The sequence below is a fragment of the Stegodyphus dumicola genome, chromosome 5 (assembly GCF_044657685.1).
Source record: "Stegodyphus dumicola isolate Sdum_Otavi_A_Nest chromosome 5, ASM4465768v1".
Classification (NCBI taxonomy): domain Eukaryota; kingdom Metazoa; phylum Arthropoda; class Arachnida; order Araneae; family Eresidae; genus Stegodyphus; species Stegodyphus dumicola.
In genome coordinates this window covers 95,686,235-95,712,927 of record NC_140772.1, presented here as the reverse complement: position 1 = coordinate 95,712,927, position 26,693 = coordinate 95,686,235, and the positions used below count along the sequence as shown (strand labels likewise).

At 33.7% G+C, this 26,693-nt stretch overlaps 1 protein-coding gene across 3 annotated transcripts in view; it reads left to right on the top strand.

The window, feature by feature from the left end:
• Positions 1-26,693, top strand: part of LOC118197664 (cell adhesion molecule Dscam1-like) — a 927,954-nt gene that overhangs the window by 876,345 nt on the left and 24,916 nt on the right. For 2 of the 3 annotated variants that reach the window (XM_085816877.1, XM_085816875.1), the window contains exons 22-23: positions 7,594-7,772; positions 20,236-20,317. In XM_085816877.1, the coding sequence (XP_085673003.1) occupies positions 7,594-7,772; positions 20,236-20,317 (261 nt within the window). The remainder of the gene's footprint in view (positions 1-7,593; positions 7,773-20,235; positions 20,318-26,693) is intronic. The other variant, XM_085816876.1, reaches the window with a different exon arrangement.

The following is a 26,693-nucleotide window of genomic DNA, read 5'->3' as shown; positions in this document are numbered from 1 at the left end:
ACTTCTAGTCTTTTATCACTATTGCATCTTCTTTCATTTATTCTACAATGCAAGATTTCATTTGCTCTTCTCCCCCCCTTGCTTCCGTTCACTACTTCCTTTTCAATCTCGTCTGCTATTGTCATTTTCTTTTTGCCTTTTTAAGAACTTTTTTCTACCCATTTCCGGAGGAACTGAGCAAGAGAGAGGGCAAGCGATCGAAAATGACGATCAAAGCTTGTGTTTCCCCTTCTTTTCTCTAGCATTTGCCATTAAAGTTTGTTTTCAAGTGTTAATTAAATCATATTTTTTTGAAAGATGAAAAACTGGTGTCATTTTGGTATGTCGAAACTGTGGAGCAAAAGAACTCATAGTGGAGTACTCAAGCATGAAATTATAAATGAGCGTGTTTATATAAGCTAACTTGCAAGAGCTCATTGTTCTATTCATTTCTTCTTTGCTTTATATAAGATTCAACAGTAATTATGCCCTATTTAAGAAGCAAATGAAGTTGTTAAAAATTTAGCTAATGTTTGCGGAGAATGATACTTTGTAAATTACGCAGTCTTAAGTTCAATTTAGTTTTGTCAGTTATGTGTAAAACAAATAGAACATTTTTAAAAAACGCTCTCTGTGTCGTGTTTACTGTGGAGAATTATTAACCAGAAGGTTTCTTATACGGTGATAATGCAGTCTATTTAATTATTTTTGATATGCCAGGGAAACGAAAAGGTAAATTCAGGAGGAAGCTAATTGTAAACAATACGCTGCACTAACAAAAATTAGAGTAAGAAATTAGTCACTGTTTCCGGCGCAGTGATATGGATCGCTGTGTATGAGTTAGGGAAGGCACAGTTAACCGCTTCGTATCTGACTGCTTGCAAGCATCAAAATGCCACTTTAAAAGCCAGCTGTCAGAAACCGGTTAGCGTGAACTGCTACTACTCAGCTTACAGAATTGAACATCATAAGATTGGCTTAGTTGCACTATATTTTTGTATTGTGCATTCAATCATGTCAAACCATAAGCAACCTACTCCAAATACGCGACCGCACGTATCTATAACGTTAAATTTCCCCACAGTTACAGCAGTAGAGCGGCACATTCCTCTTTCATGTACAGTGCTCTTAAATAAGTAGTGTAAGTCATACCAACTTGTTTCACATTACGATCTGTACATATAGTTCTGTATATGCTTAGGGAAGTGCCTGAAGTTACGTAAGTAATGCTCTCCGTAAACCCTTACGTAAGACGAATTTATAATTTTTAAGTATAACTTCGTAAGAAACTGTAATATTTATTATATAACCAGAAGATCACAAAAAGACTTCCCAAAATATATTTGAATTCCTAACGGCCTATCCGCTCAGTCGGTCTAAATGACATTTCATATACTGTTATTTGAAGAGTATGCGCTCGAGGTTGTGATGTTTTAAAGCAATAGAACTCTAACAGTTAAGGTTACAGTGAATCACTCTCGAAGTTTTGAAACGGCAAACGTATTTCCTGTCTGTACTGGTTCAAAAAATATAAACAGAGATGAAATGGTACACGTATTCCGAAAACTGCAATCGTAAAACATTTGGAAAGACGAGCTTTATAAAAGACCAACCTCTGTAGAGGGTCATATGTGGGAGCAGTTTTCTTAATAATCACCTTTTATTATTTTATAAGTTATACAGAATTATTTTATAAATGAAACATCATGCAACTGCATTTACTCGGAGGGTTCATTTTAATTTAATTAACCAGTTATTTTATGTTAATTTGCTTTTCTATCCTTTTCTATTTCCTGCTAGAATGTAAAATTCTAGCTCGAATGTATTCAAATGAGGTAGAAAAGGGAATAATATTTAAAGGAAAGTTTCAGAGGGTAGAATTAGTGTCTTCAGCGTATTCCGTCAGCTGAAGACCACGTTGTTAATTTGATTTTTTTGAGAGCCGTACTCGGCGGCGTTGGGCTATTCTCGCCATTAGGCTTCTCACTTCGACTTTAGGCCAGAACTAAATTGGAAGTTCTACGTAACCTTTGGCTAACTTACATTTACTTAGTTAATTCAAATTCATTATATTTGATTTAAGCTATGAATGCTCGCTATTCTGTAAGCACGAGTGGTGGTTTTTGTTAATTCTTATTTCTGTTAAATAAAAAGGATCCTTTACATCTTTCTCAGTCTCTTTGGTACTTTACAAGACATAGTGATAAACCACTTGAGATCTTAGAAGTTTCGTACAGTTGATGCTACCAAAAAAACACGAGACTTCATAATATATAATAGAACATAAAAAAAATCGAAATAACTATTTTGACTCTGTAGTCATTGAGTAGTGGTTTTAAAGAAAAATGGTGTTCTTTGGGAATTTTTACGTAATGTAAAATAACACGCCAAAATTTTGGGAAGAATTCGCAAAAGACGTTTTATAGCATCAAAATGATCTTACAATTTCGTGCCTCGTTATGTGATTAAGCATCTTTGCAGAACTTAATAGCTTGAATAAATGTATAAGGTATTTCTCCCGCATTCTAGGCGTGATTTCGTGGTGTAGCGGTCTGCACGCTGGGCGCGTATTCCAGAGGTCCGTGGTTCAATTTCCGGCGAAGGCGGTTGCTCATTTTTCATCTTTCCTGCTTCCAAATTACCTAATGTCTCTACGAATCTAATGTTAAAAAATTACCAGTATTTAAAAAAGTTTTAATTTTTTATCACTTTTATCATGTAGAGTTCCCCACTTTGTAAATACTACGTTACTGTTGAACGTGAAGAATCTTAAGAATTGATAAGAGAATAATCGCTTGAGTTCGTGTGACAAGAAGCAACTAGATGGAAGGGTAAATAACCCTTTATTATTCAAATAAAATGTAACAGAACTCCATCTTGGAGTGTACAATAAAAGCCGACACTCGGGCTTAAACTTAAGAGGCTAAGAAATAAACTAAATCTAAATTAAATAGATATAGCCGAAGCTATCAAGATTCTAACCGAGTTGGCCCCTTAACGCTAATTGACAAAGGAATCAAGGGCCTAAGTACGGCCGAGCGTAATAATAGCTTACGAGAGAGAAGCTTAAAAAAGCGGACGCGTGCAGGCAGAATACCTGGTAACTCTCTCTCTAAGACCGGACAACTTCGTGGTTTAGATACCGCTCCTCCTCATTATGTATTCAGACGTGATTCTAAAACTACGTTCTGGCCGGAAGTACTAAGTTGAAGTTAAGAATTTGACAGGAAAGAAGTTCAACTCAAAATTTAACTGTTAATAAAATTAACATAATCTTTACAATCATTCCTTTGTTATCTCTCTATATTACTTGAAATTTAGTTATGTAATGCTTCAAGAATTACTATATCTGCAGTGTTTAACCCATTAATACAATGTTTATTTAGTTCCTGTGAGAGTAATTAATCGGCTTAATAAATTAGCGAAAATATTTGAAACAGATGATGTGAGTTTCAGTTGTTCAATAAATCACGTAGTCAGATTGTGGCAGAGAAACGATGCGTGGTAATTGTGTTACTGCACCTATGGGAAAGGAACTGTAAACCAAGTTATATTTAGTAGATGCATAACTAGAAATTATGGTACCTTTTCCTGTATGATGTACCTTTTCATTATATAAATCCTTTATGTTTTACAAAACTTAATATATACCACTTTTACGAATTATTAAACTTATAATATTCCTTCTAAATGTCTAAAAGATGAAGAAAATTTTTGCTTTTACGAAAAAGTTCAAACAACTTATAACAATAATTCAGCGTTTGTTCAATGCAATGATTTAAGGAAACTGAAACTTTTGCAAAAGAGTACTGCGTTTTAGAAGCACTTTTGGAAGATATGTTGATAATTCCCTATGACGAACTATATGGCAGATAAACAGGAGCAGAACAGACAATGAAACCGGACATTGTAATAACAGACATAGGGTTGGAATACTTAGATTATAACAAAAAACACTAGGGCCTTCTCTTTAAGGAAGTTTCTTTGGAGGAATTGACTCCTAATCACATTGCACATGAAAAACACCGCGAAAACTCCTTACGGCCAGCTTATGTGCCAAATTCATAGAACTACCAGTTTTCGGCGGATTCTACTCAGCTACTTATGGACAAAGAAGGCATAGAAACTGTAAACGCAGTGACCTGATGCTTAAAAACGACAATTGGAATATTAATAAATAATCTTCTACTTCCTTGTTTCTTCCAATACTTCTTACTACAGTATCTTTCTAAGTATGTACATTATATACATGGCTTATCGTCACTGGTCATCGTTTACAAGCCTTCGATTATAATTTTTCCTTTTAATTCTATTTGTTTCTTAATAAACTTAAACTGTAAAAAATTTTGGTTTTATGATTAAATTTACCGCCGTGTTAGAATGAAATTAGTGTCTATTATTGTGGTTCATTTAATGAAAATCTGATTTACATTGCTTATTTTTGGATGCATAAAAATGCATTTTATAATTTTATTCTACTATGACAGAAGTATACAAGGATAGTTAAATGGTTTGGAATTACTTGGTTATGGCAAAACTCTTTAAAACTTTAAACGAAGTTAGCTTAGTTAACAAACAAAAAAGAATGCTTTCATCGAGGCTTTCTGACGAAAACTGGCTTGCGCTTGCCTTGCAGATGGGAAAACTCACGAAAACGGCTATGCAGCTAAAACGTTCATCGAGATTTGAACGCAGGTCGAACTACCGGTATTGGCGGCCATGCCCGTTTGACCGCTGTTTAGTAGTCAAACAGGTATGACATAATTCTCGGATGCGCGGAAAAACTATTAATCACAACTAAATTAAAAATAAACAAAGCAGTAATACAGAACAATACTTAAAACTAAAAATTAGAAAAATTGAAATAAAAATAAGAAATTTCAAAAAAGAAAGAAAAATTAAAATAAAATGCAAATGAAAAGAAATAAGTAAACTAATTACTGAGATCAAAATCAATTTTAAACTCTACTTAAAATTTACCTTACAAAAAGAAATTTCAAAAATGGCGCCATGTCAGAAACGAGCATGAGACGCTAAAGCAGGGGAGAGTAAATTGTACTGTTAATTTTATAACTGCTAAATTTTGGCTTTGGCTCAATTGTATAAAATAATTTCTCAATTGTATCAATAAAAGTATTGCATACATATTTACTATAAAATTGTTGATAATTCTAAAATTATTGCATACACATTTACTAAAGGCATAAAAACCTTAACCGGAAGATAAGAACAACATAATTTAATCATTTTTAAAGCAAAAAATGTACAATTTACAAACATATAAGAGTAAAGAAACTGAGATCACTGAGCCGGGTAACAGAGTGGATATACATATAAATATATTTATATACGTTTGGCGCGGCCGATTGCAACCAAAATACGAGGTGCACATCTACATGTTATAGTAGTCCTATATACAAAATTTCAACGTTCTGAGGCTACTCGTTTTTGAGTTATGCGAGATACGTACGTACATACGTTCGTACAGACGCCACGAAAAATTATCTTTAGAATTCATTTTAAAGCGAATTTTTATAATTTTTTTTGGAGGAGTAGAGTCTTTTATTATGTCCTTACGTACATATATCACGCAAAAACATCGTTAAATTGCATTCGAAAGCGGTCAAAATGGATATTTTCGTTGAAATATTCTGCCTGAAACTTTTCGCGATTACAATACTTCCTTTTTACTTCGCACAAAGAAGTAAAAAGGCTGATTTGTACACCACATGACTTCCTTGTACGGAATATCAAATTATACGCATTTTTTTCCTGGATTTCACTTAAACTTATTTCCTCGGATTTCATTACAGATATATTTCTCGTTCAATTAATTCAGTTCTCACTTCGCAGCAAAGCAAATAAATATGCATAAAATCTCGTTCAATTAATTCAGTTCTCACTTCGCAGCAAAGCAAATAAATATGCATAAAATCTCGTTCAATTAATTCAGTTCTCACTTCGCGGCAAAGCAAATAAATATGCATAAAATCTCAAAATATTTTCCTTAAAAATTGAAAGATATAGAAAAACATAAAACACCAAATACAGTTAAAACAATTAAAAAACAATTTTTACAATTAAAATTACAGGTTCTACGCAAAAACAAGCAATTCGGCCAGTGGGAAAGAAGGCAGATTTTTCAGTGCATAAAACTAAAAGTTTACTTTGGGTCGCATTCGGCAAAAAGACCCTGATGCTGCAGAAAGAATAAATTCGCTATTCTGCTGTTTCAAATCTAAACAAATATGGCTACTAAAAAAAAATCTTAGGCGCATTTGAACAATTTAAATTTTTTTATAATTCTACAGCTATTGCATGCAGCTTAACTAATGGCATGAAAACTTTAATCAGAAGATAAGAACAACATAATTCAACTATTTTTAAAGCAAAAAATGCGCAATATACCAATATATAAAACGAAAAAAACCTGAGCGCACTGAGCCGAGTAACAAAGTGGGTGTATATATTATATACCTTTGATGCGGCCGATTGCAACCGAAAAGGTAGGTGCACAGCTACGTTTTATAGCAGTCCTACATACAAAGTTTTAACGTTCTGAGGCTACTCGTTTTTCAGTTATGCGAAATACATGCATATGTCTTCTGAATCCATTTTAAATCAGTTTTAAAATTCATTTGGAGAAAAAAGAGTCTTTTATTCTGTCCCAACGGGCAGATGTCACGCAAAAACATTGTTAAATTGCATTCGATAGCAGTCAAAATGGATATTTTCGTTGAAATATGGTACCCGGAATTTTTCGTGAATACAGTACTTCCTTTATTTCGTTTAAGGACACAGAAAAATTGATTTTTAGAAGTAATTCTGGGTTAAAGTCAATCCAAAGGAAAATTTTCTTTATTACTATAAGGAATAATACGCAGATTTACGGAATATAATTTATACAGCTTAATTACAAAATATACAAATCTTCAAAGCTGCTAGGACATGCCTTCTTATCCTCCCTAAGGTTAAGTTGAACTTATCACTGCCTGTTAGTTTAAAGATTAAATTAAGATTACTTTTTTAAGATACTAATTTATAAAATTTGCAAGTATGCTATTTTCAAGTATGCTATTTATATGCTATTTTCTAAGAAAACAATCTCTTCTTTTAAGTCGTCAACTTCAGGACATTTTTTTTTTAATCTATTTATTTGGTTGAATATTGTAGTACCGCTAACTTTTCTACAGATATTGAAGTTCCAGATAATAAGTTTAATTATAGAAAAATTACAGATTCTTTTTTTGTCAAAAAGTTTATTGTTTTAATAATTAGTGATATAAAGATATAGAATACCTTGATCACATGCATATATATCAAATAATAAGCCGCAATATTTTTCCAACAGACTTGGAAAAACAAAATTATTTAGTTGTGAATTACATTGAGGCAAGTTTCTGACAATAATTTAGATTGAGTCCAAATTCTCCTGCTTTGATCTTATTGAAGTTCGTAATGAAATCATTATAAGGCTTATTTCATAGATATTGATATTTTAAACCAATGTGAGAGCTAACTGTCGATTCATTTATGGCTTTTTTAACTCACAATGAATGTACTAATACGCTTACACATTTTACATGAAAATTAATGACCAATTTCTTTCTTAAGGAACGGGACCTTATGAAGGCCGAAAAGGTAGCGGTCACGAAGCAATGCGAATGTCAGAAATGGAGAAAAACAAGAAACACTCTTCGTCTGTTTCCTCTTACTACCCGCAGCCTTACGCAACAACGCATTTATCCGGTAGAGGACGAAGTGATGATGGAACAGATTCGGGTTACCATCAGGTAAAAAAAATATTATCAAATTCTTTTATTTCCTTGCTTGCCAAAAAGAAGAACTTCTGTGTTTCCCGCGGCTCTACCAATGCCTCCATTCATTTCTTTTTTTTTTTTTTCCTTTTGGAAAAACATTGCTTGATAGATCATTTATTGGTTTTCATACTGCAAATGCTGCTAATGAAGAACTTCATCTTTAACTTAAGTAAACAAATAACATGAAATCGATAAAGATTTGATTTATTTTTCAATTTCTAAAGGTAATATGATTATGAATGCTAATTTTTTTGCAAGGCACCAACTAAATTTGGAGAATAATAACAAAATTATACTTCTCAAGTCAGGCATAATTTCGATTAAAACGTTAATACCATTACACAATTATTACACAATTATATTACACAAGAATGAAAATTATTAAAACATAAGAAGTAAGATAGAACTTCTAAAGTTTAAACTTAACATTTTATTAAGCAAATATAATTGTAGACGCAGAATTATTACGTTTTCATTCTTATTAAATGCGCATGTTTTAAATTTTTAGGAATATTGTCTTAAATGCCCATTATTGTGATTTAATTCTGAAATAATTTGCCTTGAGAAACAGCAAAAGTAGTTACAGATTAGGTAAAATAATTTAAATAAAAGAAAATACATTGAAATGTAGTATGTTTCCATTATTTTTAGAAGGATTTATCTACGTAATTGGGTTAATTAAACATTTAATTTTTTCCTCTGCGCCTTTTACACAATAAATCAAAAGAGAGTTATTAGAAATCAAATAAACGTACGCAGATATAATTTGATGTAAGTAACGAACGCAAATGTGTAACTGGATTAAGTAAAATAGCGGCGGTTTAATTGAGATAATTAGAAAATTAATATTTCGGATAATTACTAGCTGTTAATTTCAGTAAAGCAATCTGCATTCCATAATTTTGAGAAGCGTGACAGTCTTTCTAACAGACCCACTAAGGTGATAACGCGCTGCAGCCTGAACTTCTTCCTTATCTTCAGGTCATTCCCAAAGGCCTTTTTCAACAACATCATCAACAAAAAATAAATAAATACGTAAATAAAAAAAATTAAAAAAAAAGAGCTGACCACTCTCTACAAGGCTCGCCTTAATTGCATTGCAAGGTTGCAACTGCTCCCTTGGCCTTCAGTCTTATGTAACTCGTGCATTTGTGGTACAACATGGAGCATTTGTTGCAACCTGTCTTCCTCCCTGAATTGAAGATGGATTGTATAGTCACATCAAGAACACATTGTGTATAGTACTGAGGAACACAATAAGGCTGCTCACCTATTTCATGCAACTACGTGTTCAAGAATGTATAAAGTCTTAATTTGTCTTAATAATGTATGTCTTAATTTCTTCTGAAAATTCGTTAAGCTGAACATTTCTTATAATAAATTCTGAAGCCTTCCATAGCCAAAATCTTATTTTTACTTTCTGATTCTGTACGCGCAAATGTTCATTCAAATTATTTTCGCACACACACACACACTATGTTAAAGAAAAGAAATCGTCGACTACCAAATTAAACAAAATCTAAAGCTATATTATGCCATATGTATTATAATCCACACTGTTCATTACGTACATTGTTAATCACGAAATTGATCTTTAGTTCCATTTGCCTCCGTCGTGCAGTTTTTATTGAGGATAAATTCTGTGCGCAGAGAAAATGGCAACTTTTCCTTCACAATTACTCATTTCTGCATTCAGAATCTCTTTTTTGCTGAATGTAATTTAAATACCGGTCTTTGATAAAGAATCTTATCCGCATAGTTATTCTATATAGCATTTCTATGCTATTGATTCTTTCTGCAATTATTTGTTATCTATATACCAAGTATCGCAGCTTCAGGAACACTATGGAAAGCGAATGTTAAGAAATGCTCTTTTTATGCAAATTTGTATTAATTTAAATTAACTGCATATTGTTTAAGAATCAGAAGGGGTATAAAGAATTTGTTAAGCATAAGAATAACATTCTTAACTTGATTTTAAAATTTAGCTTGCAAAATGCTTTAGTGAAAAATTATTTGAGTATTTAAATCACGGCTGTATTTTTCCTTCATGTGCTTCTTTCTTATATCAAGATATATGACTATGATTTCATATTATAGACGCATATAATTTTGAATTTGCGTAATTAGAGGCGTAGAAAATCCTTTTAATTGCTTTTCGAATTCAACAATTAAGTACCCTTAAAGACAAAGCAACAGCACTTCCTTCTCTGGTATTCCATAAAAGATACCGATGAGGAAATCGATAAAAGTCTGCCATCGATTTTCTCTTTTGCGATTCATTGCTATCGTCTTCGCGTAAATGGTAGGCCGTAAATTGTCCGGTTTCCCATCGATTATTTTTTCCCACCCACTTCGAGGATGGATGGAATCAGTGGTACGAACACGAGTGGGATAAATTTCTTTTCATTCAATTCTGCGAACCCGTGAACAATATCCGACAAACAATCGCAGTAATTATTTCTGAATTCATTTGGCAGCAACAATCGGATTGTTTTACATCGTTTGTTGATTTTGAGGTCAATTGGTGCCATAAATCGTTCTCTTGCACATGCTTAGGCAATTAATATAATTTCGAGCTCAGCTTTCTCGTTTTGAAAAGGAAAGCAATTAAGCCGGAGAGATAATTTCACTGCTGATACAAACGCTGTTTTAAATGTGGAGTTGTAAATTCAGGTTTAATCCAAAGAGATAAATGAAAGTTTCAACCTAATGCATATTTAATTTCATTTAAATTATGCTCCAGGTTATGCACATGATTGATTCATTAATTTTCAAAACTTTCATTTCAATATTTTAACTAGGAAAGTTTGAAAACGATTTAAATTTTAGGTCATTAATCATAGTTTAGTTTGCATGTTTAAAAACGAAATATTTCTCTTTCACAAAAGCTTAGTGACAGAAATTAAAATATAAGCTGTTGTCGAGAATTTATACATACGTAAATCAAAAGTAGCATTTATAATTTTTCAACATTAATTTGTTCCATTAATTAAAAATGCGAAATATTTGAAGGAATACAGCAATACTAAAACTCAGAGACACTAAATGATTTAGGGTTTACTCTCCTCCTTTAAAACGGAAATTTAACTTCCAAAAAGTAAATTTCGAACTTCATTAAGCAGAACAAATATTGAAAAATTTCAAAAATACCGGGTGACAAAAAATGCCAAGTGCCAGCTCTGATTTACGATATTTTTGATGAGCCTGATGAAGTTCATCAAGCAACACACCAGAAAATGTCACAAGCTAAAGCAAAAGTTTCACCAGTATCAATTTGTTGTATTTTGACAGAAACTTTGCAGAGGAGAAAAAATTGTGTCTAATTCATCTATTAATGCTGGATGCGACATTGTTACTGAAACGAAGAAATGATGATAATTTAGGATTTTATTTCAATTAGCCAGTGTTATGTCGTGGAGCAAAAACAATTTTTCTTTACACCTGACTGCCACTGGCTCCGACATAGCAATGTGAATACTCTACATCTAAAATTTTAAGACACCATTCCAGAATTTTAAATGTTTATTTTATAGAATTCTATTCATATATTTGCAAGTTATACACTATAAACACAATAACAAAAATTGAACTTATCTGCACCAGCGTGAATAAGCCTGGCATAATGTTCTGAACTCGACCCAACTTTAGGAGGAAAAATACCGCAAATTCAAACACATGGGTTTCATCCTATTCAACGCAACTAATTTTCTAAACATATATTACTAATATCCGAAGCAGGGCAGTGAATTCCATTTCATTCACCCAAAACTCAAATGTTAGAACGCAACAGTATCGCAAAAGACGCAAAAAACCTCGACTCAAAATCAAAATATAATAGAATATCATCCGCTGTTGCCATTCCAGCACTGCCAAGTTTTTTTTCCTACAGCTGTTGCCAGACTTATCCTCGCTGCATGTGAGAGGTACAACATCCTCCCACCCTGATTTCCTCAAAATCAGGCATTGCACAAAATTTTCTAACATTACGAATAAAACAAAACAGTACTATGTATTAGTTTAGAAAGCACATAAAAGAAACTCGGTTAACCTTCAATATATATGACAGATCATACTAAAATGAGACCAATAAAGAATACACTTCTAATTAACTATTTCGCATCGAAGTCGATCCAAACGCCCGAGCATTCAGACATCGGCTGGACGCCCGAAACGCCTGAATAATTTCCTACCCAGTGCTTTCCCCCATCACGCTACTGCATTATTCATTGCTTTCAGTTGTTGTTAAATCACATGTCAATCATTCTTTTGAAGCTACTAAAAGTAGCTTCCTTGTTTCCTTTGTTCCTTCCTTTCCTTTGTTTACTGTCAGTGTTTAGCTTTTGATGCCCGAAGTTGCAATTCCGTCCCAAGGGGAACTTCACACAATGTCAAAGCGTCGAAGAAAGAAGTTCTCGCTTTACTTAAGTAAGGCTATTGTTAGCGCTGTAGTATTCAACTTGTCATGGGGGAAGGAAAAGCATTCCAAGAGAAATTCTTAGATACGGGCGTTTTCGATGTTTGGGGAATTGAGATTTTGCCCTCTCTCGATGCGAAAGAGTTAAAGTCATTGATAAAGAAAAGAGGATATAAGTCCAAAACGTCTATATTGTACATTATGTCTAAGAGCATGTTCTTGGTTTTAAGAGTCTACCGTATCTAGATCTGTTTTCAGTTGTCAGAGTTAGGATCACTGGTAGTTGAAACTTCTAGTGGGTACAGTTTTTTGATTGGTCTTACCAAATATCCACTGCTTGTTTTTACCTGTACCACTCTGGTAGCCCCATCTCTACTGCTGAATATTTTTACAATTTTACCCATTGGCCACATTACTCGTTTTTTATTGTCTAGTTCTATGAGGATTACGTCCCCCACCTTTAGGTTTTGACATGAAGCGCTTGCCTTCTGCACCAGTTGAGCCAGATATTTCTTGCGGAAGCGACTTCTCAGTTCTTGTCTCAACTTATTGCAGTAATTTACACGCACATTCAGTTTCTGGGAATCGATGTAATCCAGATCTGGTACCCCCCCCCCCACTTGTTTTATGTCTTGCAAAAACAGGGAAGGTGTCAGAGGTACGAGCTCTTCCGAATCATCATAGATGTACGTTAAAGGACGGTTGTTTAATGTGGATTCAACATCACACAGGACAGTCAGTAACTCCTCGAAATTCACCGACGATCTTCCTAGAATTCGCACGAGAAGAGTTTTGGTGGAACGAACTACGCACTCCCACCATCCCCCCACCACGCAGCGATAGGGGGGTGAATTTCCATTTTATTGGAAAACACTCGTTTTCTGTGATTTTTCTCCAATCCAGGCACCTCAGAGCATTGTCTGCTCCGGTAAAATTGGTTCCGTTATCTGAATACACTGTCGCAGTACGGCCTCGTCTGGCAATGAACCGTCTCAGAGCCTGTAGAAACGTTTCGGTACTCAGAGAGCTGATAGGCTCCAGGTGAATTGCCCGGTATACGGCGCAGGTGAACAAGACGATCCAAGATTTACTCTTTGGTCTCAGAAGTAAAGGTCCACAAAGATCGACTACAGTTGTTTCAAAGACTGCCGAATCTCTTATTCTGTCAAGGGGTAACTGGATCGGAGGGGTAGATAAAGCCTTAGCGGTAAATCTCCTACATACTACACATCGACTTACGCAAGATCTTATATTACGTTTCGACGAAATGATCCAGTATCGCTCTCTTAACTTAGCAGCTAATATCTGCACTCCTGCATGACAGTTCTTTTCATGATACTCTCTTATGGGGCATTCAGTTAAATAATGCTTGGACGGAAGCAACAGGGGATAAAGGAAGCAAAATTCATCATCACGTTCAATGCTTTTAGTTTTAACTCTGAGGACTCCGTCGTTGTCTCTCACTACCAACAATCCATGGACGGAATCTCCTTTCTCTTGAAAGTGCTTCCTTTGCTCTAAACTCCACAAAAATGTTTCGGCGTTAGTTTTTTCTTCTACTGTTAAGGTATCCGAAGAATACGAGGGCTTCTTTAGGAATTTATTAGTAAAGCGTAGAACCCAGCAGAATACTCGAACTATTTTAGAAAAACTCGAAAAACGTTTGTACCACTCAGAATCTACTAATTTTATACTCAAATTGACAATTACTCCCTTCTTAATTTCTGCTGAAACAGAATTTTCGTCTGGAGTAAACTCAAAGTCTGGCCGTTCTTTCGGAGAGCTTTTCAGAAATTCGGGGCCCTCCGACCAATTGCATTGCCGAAAATGTTCAGGCGTACAGCCACGAGATGCCACATCTGCCGGATTAAGTTTCCCAGGGATATGTCTCCAACATTCCTGCTTCGAGAATTTCCGAATCTCCTTTACTCTATTATTCACAAATACTCTCCAGTTTTCCTTTCGTTGTATCCAGCTAAGAGCCACAGTAGCGTCTGTCCAGTACTATATCGGGACATCCACTAAGCACAAGTTGCATAAGCGGCTTGACTGGCATCGCAAAAGACGTGTAGAGTCCATGAATCCTTAATTCCATGACCCATGCGACGAGGTAAATTAAGACGGGAAAGACTAGGCAACCTTTCGTACCATCTCTCAAATCTTGTTTGAAGTTCATCTGGTAATGGCTTATCCCAGATGGATTTTCTTGCCCAAGACTCTTGAAGAATTAATTTCGCAGGTAATATGACAGGCACAAAGAAACCTAGCGGGTCAAAAACAGCATGGATTAGAGACTCCTTTTTGATAAGTTTCTTTTAACGATTTCTCTTTGGACGGATATTGTAAGGATGTCATCTCGTCAGTCCCACTGCAAGCCTAGAACTGTGGAAACTGGATCACTACCTTCAGCTGCTAGCTCTTGATCACCATATTGATTAAAAGTCCACATTCGAAGTTCCATTTTGGCTTCTGCCATAATAGTAATAGACTGGTCATAAAAAACCGTTAGCTCTTCGTTATCATCGACTGACGTGACACAATTATTTACGTAAAATGATTTGGCAAGTTTATTCGCAACAGCTTTGAATTCAGGTGAAACGTGGGACAAATGAAATGAAATCACAGCTGCCAATAAATAGGGGCTACTAGTTAACCCAAAAACAACCCTCTTGTGACGAAACACTTCAATTCTATTATTTACCCACCACAAAAACTTTAAGTAATTTTGATCCTCACGCTCTACCTCAATCTGTAAAATGGCCCGCCTAATATCGAATGTTACACCAATTGCCTTTTTCCTAAACCTGTATTCGACGCATCGAATACAGGCCTAATCTTGGTAGTGAGGCTACCTAATTTTATTACTGGATGGTGTGGTAAATAATGCCCTCCGTCATTCTTTACTGATTTTGGGACAATTTCTATGACATCTTCCGCTAGCCATTCGTTAAATACTGTACTATGCTCATCAAATTTATTTAATTTTCTGAATTTTCTCGTAGTAGCAAAGAGCCTCTTTTCTGCAGTATGCCAGTTAGAGGGAATATCAGGACGGAATTTTAGAGCACAAGGCAAACTCACGCAATATCTACCATCTCCGGTTATGCGAAGGCCCCTAAGAAACTGCTCTTTCGCTACTTGATCTTCTGCGACCCCGGAAATGCTTTGCGCATCATCTGCAATGCCGATAGTTTCTAACTTCCACGTAAAGGAAGGTCCCATGTCTTGAATAAGAAGATTAGTTACTAACATAGATGGGGTACCCTCAAAACTTTGGATAATCGTTCTTTTCGATTCACCGCACAGCGTCCATCCCAGTTTAGTATTTATGGCTGTCAAACCACCCTCAAGCTGAATTACTTCATCAGTAAGTATTTGCCCATAAATAGCACTCCCTATGAGGATTTCTATTTCCGGGTGACCCTCACCGACATCTGAAATCCAAATTCTGCGTCTTTTTAATTCCTTCAATAACGATCCTTTAGGTATGCGTGATATGCCTCCACAAATGGTATTTTAAACTGTGGACACTTCTTTGCAAAATGCCCTGGTTTAAGACAGCGGAGGCAGCATTTTAATTCTCTTAATTTGTCTAATCTTTCCTTTAAGCTCATCGATCGAGCTGTAAAACATTCTTTGCTTTCGTGAGATTTTCCGCAAAAAACACATTTTTGTTCTTTGACAGCAACTAGACTTGTTGCGCTAGCGATTGGTTTTTTGGTCTTAACTTTTACATCTTTAGAATGTTCATTGCACGAAGTAGAAGAAATTTCAAATCCAGACCTGACTAGTTTAACTCTCTGCTCTCCTTCGACCTCTTTACGCAAAAATTCAAGGAGATTTGCGAGACGTGATCCTTTTTACTGAACAAAACGCTTCTCTGCCATACTCGAAGCATCTCAGCAGACAGACAAGACTCGACCATGGGATATAACCAGGAAACATTAGTATCCAGGGCTAAGCCTAAAGACTCTAGAGATCTGAGATGGGATTCGATTTTGTCAAACAGTGACACTAGCGGCAACCGATCCTTCCCTTGTGAGCGTACATGTAGGATAATTAATTTTAACAATTCTCTCACATGTATCTCAGTTAAAATTTCCTTGTTTCCAAAACGATCCTCAAAGCAGAAATTGCTTTCGGGTAATTTTCAGCCGTTAAAGGATAACTATCTATCAGCTCACTAGCCCGAGTTCCGGGTAACATTGATTGAGCTAAATAATGGAATTTGTCAACGTCATTAAGCTCCTTATCCTCATGGATCTTTTTAAATTGACCCCAAAATGTAAGATAACTTAATAATTGTCCATCGAATTTTTTAATTTAAATTTTCGGCAACTTGTACCGTTTTTCATTAGAAGCACTTATGCTACTATCCGTGTTAGAACTACGGTCAACCGCATTATATATATTCTCTTTCACCCGACGATTAAGCGTGATAAACTCATCTAAATATTCTTCGCAGCCTATGACCTCTGTTTCCAGCTCATCTTCAGCGGCCTTTCCTTTAATCATTGAATCTAGTATTTCTGAATCGCAAGATCTCAACTCAGCAATTATCATCTGCAACTTCAAAATTTTGTCTTTCAATACATCTCTATCCGCTTGAACATCTTTACAAAGTTCGGTTTTTAGAATCTTAGCCGTCCTAGTAAAAGCCTGCGTGCCGTTGCACGCTTTTTCTTCAACATATCAACATCCATTTTATCTTTAAATGCAGACCCTCTTAAAACTCAAAATCTGTAATGTTATCATTAATCCGACAAATCCTCAAAAACATCTTTACTCAGCAATTCCAAAAATATAACTCAATAAAATAAAAATGAATAACAATATGTCATAACATTCATAATACAGCAAAACAAAATTATTTTGAATAGCACCGCAGAAGATTTAACGCATAACCTTTTCTATGTTTACACTGCAGACGATTTAACGCATAGCATTTCGATTGAATATTGAAACTAATTCGAATACAAATACGAAATTCAACATTGCAGACGACAAAACGCATTACGTTTCCAAAATACACTAAAATTAACATTTACTTCTACAATAATATAATATAGCAAACACAATACTTTCTCAACTATATTAATATAATAATCCCAATACATTCGAATCAGGATCGCAATCCTGGCTGGCTCGCCATTTTGTTATGTCGTGGAGCAAAAACAATTTTTCTTTACACCTGACTGCCACTGGCTCCGACATAGCAAAGTGAATACTCTACATCTAAAATTTTAAAACACCATTCCAGAATTTTAAATGTTTATTTTATAGAATTCTATTCATATCTTTGCAAGTTATACACTATAAACACAATAACAAAAATTGAACTTATCTGCACCAGCGTGAATAAGCCTGGCATAATGATCTGAACTCGACGCAACTTTAGGAGGAAAAATACCGCAAATTCAAACACATGGGTTTCATCCTATTCAACGCAGCTAATTTTCTAAATATATATTACTAATATCCGCAGCGGGGCAGCGGATTCCATTTCATTCACCTAAAACTCAAATGTTATAACGCAACAGTATCGCAAAAGACACAAAAAACCTTAACTCAAAATTAAAATATAATAGAATATCATCCGCTGTTGCCATTCCAGCACTGCCAAGTTTTTCTTCCTGCAGCTGTTGCCAGACTTATCCTCGCTGTATGTGAGAGGTACAACAGCCAGCTTATTACGATTTGAACCTTTACTTTATCTTTTTTCCGCAGTTATCGCCAGAATACAAATTAATTGTTGAGTTTTTAAAGCGAACGTTGGAATACTTTAAAGTTAGAGCTTTTGACAGTCTTCTTTTGCAATTACGTACTATCGCTAACTCTGCCAAGTTTTTATTTCGGCTTTAACAATCTTGCTAGCCGACGCTTAAATATGCACTCTTAATTACCATAGGCAGCTTAAGTAGTGTATTTTGCCGGGTAGACTCAGACTACGTTTCCTAAATTGAATTTAATATCATCCTATTTTAAATACCCGAAAAGAGTGAAGGTTCATTTGCAGCACAAGTAGCTCCTTCTATTAATTTAAAGAGTTTAATAAAAATGTTATTTTAATCTTTATAACATTTTATGATTTGAATTCAGACTGGAGCAATAATTCGCTTGTCATTCAAGAAGTGTCCAAAGAACGCTGAGTAAAACTTTTATACAAATAGTACTCTACAATAAACATGAAGGGTTTATCCTTCGAAAAATGGCAATGACAGAATGCGAATTAAGAACTTTGACTGGATTTGAAATTGAAGCCTTGATCGGAACTAAACTGATCGTCCTGAATTTCAATATGTGCAATCACTGGTGAAATAAATGTTGATCTCTGCCTAGAATTATGGATTTCTTATGAAAGACAGAGTTTCATGCGGAAAATTTTTTAACTGCAGCATATTATTAAAGTGGTTGCGAAAATTATGGCGAAGTTGCATAAGAAAGATTAGATAAATAATAGAGAATAATAAATTATTTCTATTTGAAATAATTTATCTTTCAAATAATATTAAAATAAAAATAATTATTTCAATAATTATTTTTTCTCTTTGAAAGAGTTTTGAAAGAAAGTCAATTGATTTTGTTATCCGAGTACCTAAGCCATTCAAGGACAAAATAAATGTAGTACCCCACAAAAGCCTATCTTTCAAGACATTGCATTACGATTGGTGTAAAGCAAAAGGGATTATACAGAATGAATACAAGCGATATTATCTGAAATAAAATTAACTTGAGAGATAAATATTAGAGAAGTACCTCCTTGTCCACATGTGTGATTTGCGTCATTATCTTTTCTAAAAGTAACATGGCCGTGATAGTAATTGGCAGAAACTGAATGTTTTGCATTTTTGTTTCCTTTTCCTGGCGCAAGCGTGCTGCGGATAGTTTGAAATCAATTAAATGATTACAATAATAATATAATTTAAGAAATTAAATTTAGGATTAGAAAGAAACGTGTCATTGTATGATTTATATTTTTAAATCCAGTGATATTTTGAAAATTACGCTATTGTTTGTTGCAGGCAAATCACTTTTAAGAGGCCAAGGGCCACAAGTAGATTGGCAGCTGCAGTTAAGGTGTAGGAGACCCGCAGCTTGGCCATGCCTGATATATAACAAAATCGAATGTTGTTGTAAGTTACGGATTCGTGCAGACCTCTTCAAATACTTATTCTAGATAAACAGGCAGAAATTGATAGTTTATTACTGAAATGGCAGTACACAGAAAAATTAGCAGATACGGATAAATCAGGGAGAAGTAGAGATAAGGCAAATCCTCCTTAAGATTCGAAAACTATCGCAGGTTATTCATATTCCTCAGCACAACATACTCTAAGTTGCATATCACTCAGCTAACTCTTAATCCGTACTGTGGAGTAACTCAAAACTGTGACCGACAGTCGCACTTCATACATACCAGCGTATGTTGGTTTGGCTTGCCATCTAAAATATTACGTTCCAGAGCTCTGAAAATTAGTTTTAACGAAATTTCCAGAAATTGTTGTTAGAAAGAAAGAAATAAGTTCATAATCCCATAATTCAGACATACTAGTTCAACTGATGAGTCACAGTTATAGAGTTGTAACATCTATTATACACATTTGTTATCCGCCTTTACTGAACAAGGCACTATATACTATAATTAAAAATGATAATAAAAGGTGGTGAAAAAAAATTATCACTGATTATGAAAACTTGATTATTTAAAACTTTAATTTTACTTTTCACTTTGCGGCATATGTGCTAGAATAGATTTATGCGCCTATGCTTTTTAAAATACACTTTTTAAAGACAAATATTTTTGAATTTAAGGTATATATATTAATTATTTTGTTTCTGTAGCAATAAAGCTACTTTAAACAAACTTATACATTTTTAAATAAAAGCCTGATGTATGGAAATAGATTCATAATTTTTAAATTATTATAAATTATGAAGCATGTAATTTTTCTTTTAATGACATAATTTTTAATACTATTAGTTTGTAAATTTGCATTTGCTGATTGTCCTTTTTGGTAGTTACAGGAGGAGCCCTTATATGCGACAGTTAAAAGGACACCAAGGCCACCAAGGTCTGACGGACACATTTATCATTGTCCAGGTATCTATAAAATTTAACTTTTGCATTAAATGAATGAAAAGTGAAACATAAGCTTCTTACTTTGAATAAATTCTTCCGTTTAAAGACATTTAAATTTTTATTTATTTTAATACCAATTAGAATAAGATTCCTAATTTAATTTGACAATCTATTTAAGTTTCTTTGTTAAGCTAGTTTGAAATTAGAAGAGTTTTAGATTATTTATTTATACCGCATTAATTTCCGCTACACTGTAGAAATTAAATGCAGATAATGTATTGCATTTGGTTGTATTGCGATAACCTGGGCCTCTTAATTGCGCCTCACAAGCCGCTTGAGGCTCTTTGATCCCTTAAAATACGATTCTCCTGCAACAGTCAGTCGTTTCATTTTTGAAATACTATATATTTGCAGCTCAGAACAGAAACTGTGGAATGTCGCACAGCTATATCAATTAGTAATTTATTTTTTAAAATTCATTTATGTGTGCAATAATTTTATTAATTTCAAATTGTTCATCGTACATTAAGCGTCAGAGTAACAAATAAACTAGTAAATAATTCGATTTGTGCGAATTATAAGTGTCGGTATTTTTAGACCGTATAATGGCCATCTTCTGATCCTTAGTACAAAAAGACAAATGCGAAAGTTGTTTATAAAATAATGAACTGCAAATGTTTTTCTTACATGTTATTGTACTTCAGGCAGTTTATCTTGCAATTCCTATAGTTCCCCTGCTTGTCAAGAGCCGCGATTAAATGCTTCGCTATTTTTTGTGGGGACTGCTTTTATTCAATGCTTGGTTAGTCACTGACAAAAACTTCTTTCAGGAAAGAAATACTTACTCAGAAGAACTCTACCAAATTAGACACATATTTAAGGTCTGGTGGAATCATATGTAAACTGTATGATGGGTGAGGTAAAACTTCTTGTTGGTATTTGATTACAACCTTTTCATGCCCATTTTCAAGCCAGTCAGGTGGATTTTGTGCCTTTTTCTGTAAATTGTTTGCAGCCGCTCCCAATAATATGCTGCAATCACGCTCTTTTCGCTTGGAACACTCCGTGGTGGTCCTAAGCAGAAATCATTATTTATCTTATTCTTATTTTGCTTGCTAAAATTTTTGGGTCGTGCGGAAAATGGATAAAAATCATTTAACCACGCTTCTTCAGATTATTCAAGAACGAAATAATTAGCTTTTGTTATAAAATCTTAGTTTTAATAAATTTGTGTCAAGCGCTAAGGAACCTATAGGTCACAAGCTTCTTTTCCACAAAGCTTTTCTCAAAATACGGTATGCTGATGTTAGTGAATTTGTTGGAGCTTGGGATATTTTTTCACACGTTGCTTCATGAAAGCGGGCAGCTCGATGGAAAACTATGCTAAGATTGATAGCCTGACTACTATAAACTTCATGCACTGTAAAATTCTGTTGCGGTTTTGTTGCATAAATTCTCAATTAGCAAAAAGATGTTTTATGTTCTCTACAATCATAGTGCTCCAGTTACCTGCAGAATACGTTTCAAACCCTCATTACTTCAAATTGCTATACTATAGAGATCTCAACTGGATACTTGATTTTGTTTCAGGTCTTTAGCTGTAACTTTACAAATGTACACAATTGTTCCCGCCATCAACAGGTTACCAGGAACTAATGTAAGATTTTTTTATACGGAACACCGAAGTATATCTGCCAAAACTGATTGAAAGATTTGTAGCACAACCTTCAAATATGAAACCCAGTGTAATGAAATCTCGCCATTTTTGAACGAACAACCATTTTTATTAGTCAAAACTTACAGAATAACTCAAAAACATTTTTAAGCGCGTGCATCGTCTGCGGATATTTTTTGCGGATAATCGTCTGCGGTAATTTACATTTCTTAGTGGAATTGTGTTGGTAGAATAGCAACGCAAATACGTAACAGTCTTGAATTCCTTCCTTCACGTCAAATTGATGGATCTTTCAAGAAAAATTATCAGTTTAAAAACATTAATGTTTTTTACAAGAGAAAGATGTTCAGTTTAAATAAACATATAAAATGTAATATTCTAATATTACGAAAGTTTAAACAATGGAGTTTTAAACTTCCTAGAATGCATATTTTTAGTTGTGAGAAGTTCGGATACAACGACTTAAACTGTCAGCATTTTCATGGTGCTTCCTATGCGCAACTTCATAGTTAAAAGGTTGTAAGGTAAAAGCCCACCGTTATAGTCCAGGATTAGTCCAGTGTTTTTATCCAACCATACTAGAGGATTATGATCAGTCTGAATAATAAACTTATGAGGTCCATCTAGGTAGAATTTTAATCTTTGTACTGTTGCTTGATTCTACAATATTCGTTGTTGATTCTCTAGCTTGTATTACTTGATTTTCAATTTCAAGCCGCTTTATTTCCAATTCATATGCCCTTGCTTATCGAGCCAGACGTCTCTCTCTCGCTTCCTGAGCCAGGCTTTCTTCTATCGCTTCTTGCGCTAGGCGTTCTTCTCTCGCTTCTTGAGCTACGCGTTCTTCTCTCTCTTCTCGAGCCAGGCGTTCAGCAATTATTCGGTCTAGAATTAATTTAACTTCTTCCTCATCGTAAAACTGACTTTCAGTGGTTATTTTTTTTTAATTTCTGGGACCTAGCTGCACGTCCTCGCCTAATTCTTCCGCTACTTCTATTAAATTTTGTTTTCAACCCTTGGCAAGAAATGATATGTTTGGAAATAGAAAAACTCTTCGACAGCGGTTTCAAAATTAATTTTAAAAGGCTTTTAGACAATACTCAAAAATTCAAATCAACGTGCTCAATCTAGCCTTTTTACTTCCTTGTACGTAGTAAAAAGGAAGTATTGTAATCGCGAAAAGTTTCAGGCAGCATATTTTAACGAAAATATCGCGAATTTTCGTTGAATTTCCTAGAATTTTCTTAAAATTTCATTTTGACCGCTATCGAATGCAATTTAACGATGTTTTTGTGTGATATCTGCACGTAAGGACATAATAAAAGACTCTACTCCTCCAAAAAAAATTATAAAAAATTCGCTTTAAAATGAATTCTAAAGATAATTTTTCGTGGCGTCTGTACGAACGTATGTACGTACGTATCTCGCATAACTCAAAAACGAGTAGCCTCAGAACGTTGAAATTTTGTATATAGGACTGCTATAAGATGTAGATGTGCACCTCGTATTTTGGTTGCAATCGGTCGCACCAAACGTATATAAATATATTTATATATATATCCACTCTGTTACCCGGCTGAGTGATCTCAGTTTCTTTACTCGTATATGTTTCTAATTGTAAATTTTTTGCTTTAAAAATGATTGAGTTATGTTGTTTTATCTTCCGGTTAAGGGTTTTATGCCTTTAGTAAATCTGTATGCAATATTTTTAGAATTATCAACAATTTTAAATTTGTTTAAGTGCCGCTAAGCCTTTTTTTTTGGGGGCGGCCATTGATTGTTTACATTTGAAACAGCAGACTAGTTCATTTGTTGCCAATCTAGAGGAACTTAGCTTCGCAACAACAAAGATAACGCCTTTATTTATTATTGCAATTTAAATCATGCTTAATCCTTTCTGGAATTGTTTTGGGGAAATAAGTGTTTAAGATTTACTTCGTAATTTTTAATATAGATATTTTGAGTTTTTATGTATTTTTGCCTTCTCGCGAAGTGATAACTGAATTAATTGAATGAGAAATACTCAATCGTCTGTGAAAAACTGTTTCTTTTTTGTTTTGTTTGCTTAATTTCTTTTATACATCATTCTGGCTTTATTATAATATTTGAATAGAACATGTGGCCACGATTAGATAATTCTATTCTTTAAATGATATAAATTTTGTGCATTATGAGTTATAATCTGAACGAAATATAATACTGTTCAGTGAATCTAGTGCCAGAGTGTCGCTATGGTAAACAAATCCAATTTAAACTATTAAATTTCATTTGTGCAATAGTGCTTCAAATAACCTGACTGTTACTAAAAAGGTGGAAAAACTTAATTTTAAGTCCAAATTTAATTTTACTGAGTCCAAAAAGAAGATAAGCAAGAATTGAAGTTCCGTGTATCTGGTGTCCGGATGAGAGAAATCCTGTTATGATAAAATTCAACAGTAATTAATTATATAATGATCGCAATGAATATATAATAATAAGTGATCAAATAATAATTTTGTGTGTGTGAGGTCTTTATGTGATGATCATATATGTAATTTCGATGTATGTTTGAATGCATAGTTCGTTTAAGAACTTTTTAAAATAAGTGATATTTTATAATGTTATTAAGAAAGTGTAAATACTTAATTTTAAGTCCAAATTTAATTTTACTGACTCAGATAGAAAACAAGCGAGAACTGAAGTTCCGGATAATAGGAATCCGGATAATAGGATAATAGGGAGTCCGGATAATAGGAATTCTATGACTTATAAATTTCAGCAATGATTACTTAAATAACGATAGCAATGAATAACTGAATAATAATGAAGGATTAAATAATAATAGGGATTAATGAATAATAAAATAGAAATGACTAGTTAAATAATAATAATGATTAATTAAATTCAGAAATTTTGATCTTATTTGAATTTCTCGTGTGTCCAAATTTCAGTGAAAAATAAAACCCACTGAAATTGCGGCTTGCATGTGCCTTCTCAAATGATGTATATTTAGTAATAATTTGCTAATTGTTTTCTCACGTCGATCAGGTGTGAGTCTTGCATTTGTGAAGTCTTGTATCAGTTAACGTTTGAAAACTTCAATATGAGAAATAAGTGATGATCTAAAGTACTTTATATTCATTTTTGAATTCATATTGTTATGAATTTTATATTTAGAATCTTAAAATATGCTTTAAAAAATGTGAACTAAAATTAAGTACAAGCTTTTACATTTATTATAAGACGAAGCTTTGTTGAAAGGCGAAGCTTTATTATAGTTTTTTTTTAAAATATTATTTTAAAAATTGTTTTCTATAAATTTCTTTCTTAATTTTTTTAAACAAAGAAAATTACCTTTTTATAAGTTTTACTTTAAAAAACAAAGAAACTGACCTCTTTATAGGTTGCATTTCTCTATAAATTGCATATTATGATTTTCACTATTCTACATAGCCTTCCAAATCGATATGGTGGTCAGTAGAATCGGATTTTATATAGCCCTGTTCTTAATCTCCGAGTATAATTACTCATATATCTCCGGATTTATACAAGTAATTATCTGTCCCTCTTTCTTGCGCATGTAATATCCGTTGCTCCATGGAGTACATCGTGGCAACGCTTTCGGATGATAAATCGGCTAAATGACCGATAGGTTTGGCCATTCATTGATGACTGCTTAATTATAAGTGTTTGTACTTCCTGTGCTAGATGTGTTCGTCTTTCTGAAAAAAGAGAAAAAAGTTTTTTCTGAAAAAAGTTCTGAAAAAAGAGAGAGAGAGAGAGAGAGGATCGCTCTTTACTATTTTCGAAAAATTCTTAATATTTTAACAATCTAATATAACTCAAAATTATCTCAAACAACGAAAATGGTTTTTATAAATTTACCGTCTGTGCAAATATGTATTCATATGAGACTTTCCATAGACTAAAATGGAATAAAACGAAAACACAGTTTTCATTAATTTCTAGTGGAAACTTTTGTAGTGCTCCCAAAGTTTGAACATATAATACCTTACAAAAACACACAAAAATGAAAGGAAACACTGGCATATATTAAAATAAAGAATGATATGATAAATATGCAGTGTATGTAATATACACTTAATATCGTATTGAGTCTTGAATCAGAAAATTTCTGTGTGTAATTTATATGCTTTAATGTGAGAACTACGGCTTGTCATCTTCTCTGGCTAATGTAAATAGCTTCAAATCCAAGTTTATGCCTGCCTGATTAGAACTCCCTAGGTTTTCTTTCTTATCATTGAAGACATTCTACAAAAATGCCCTAATTCTGCATGCTCTTCCCTAATTAAATCCTTGATTTTTGTGATAATTTCAGAAACCAAACACTGAGCAGTATTATTTTGTTTTTATTTTGTTCTCTTAAAAACAAAAGATACCTTCGTAATTTTTGTCTTTTGTTAGTTAACAATAAGAATTTAGTGCGCTTAATTGAAATAAAGCATTTTCATAAACGCGAAATCGTACAAAAATATTATGAGAAAATATTATTTAAAATTTGACTGGAGCGAAATATGAAAATGATTACAGTATAAATATCATTATTATAATCCTGAAAATTATTGAATTTGGCATTTGCAGAAGAATTGCATGTTTCATTAAATCGATCCTCCTGTTTGAACACATTACTTTCAGATGAAATGAACTTGTTCTTTTCTTGGTATTAAGTTACATATATATACATAATAATGCTTATTAAAATTAAAATTCTCCAATCGTTAG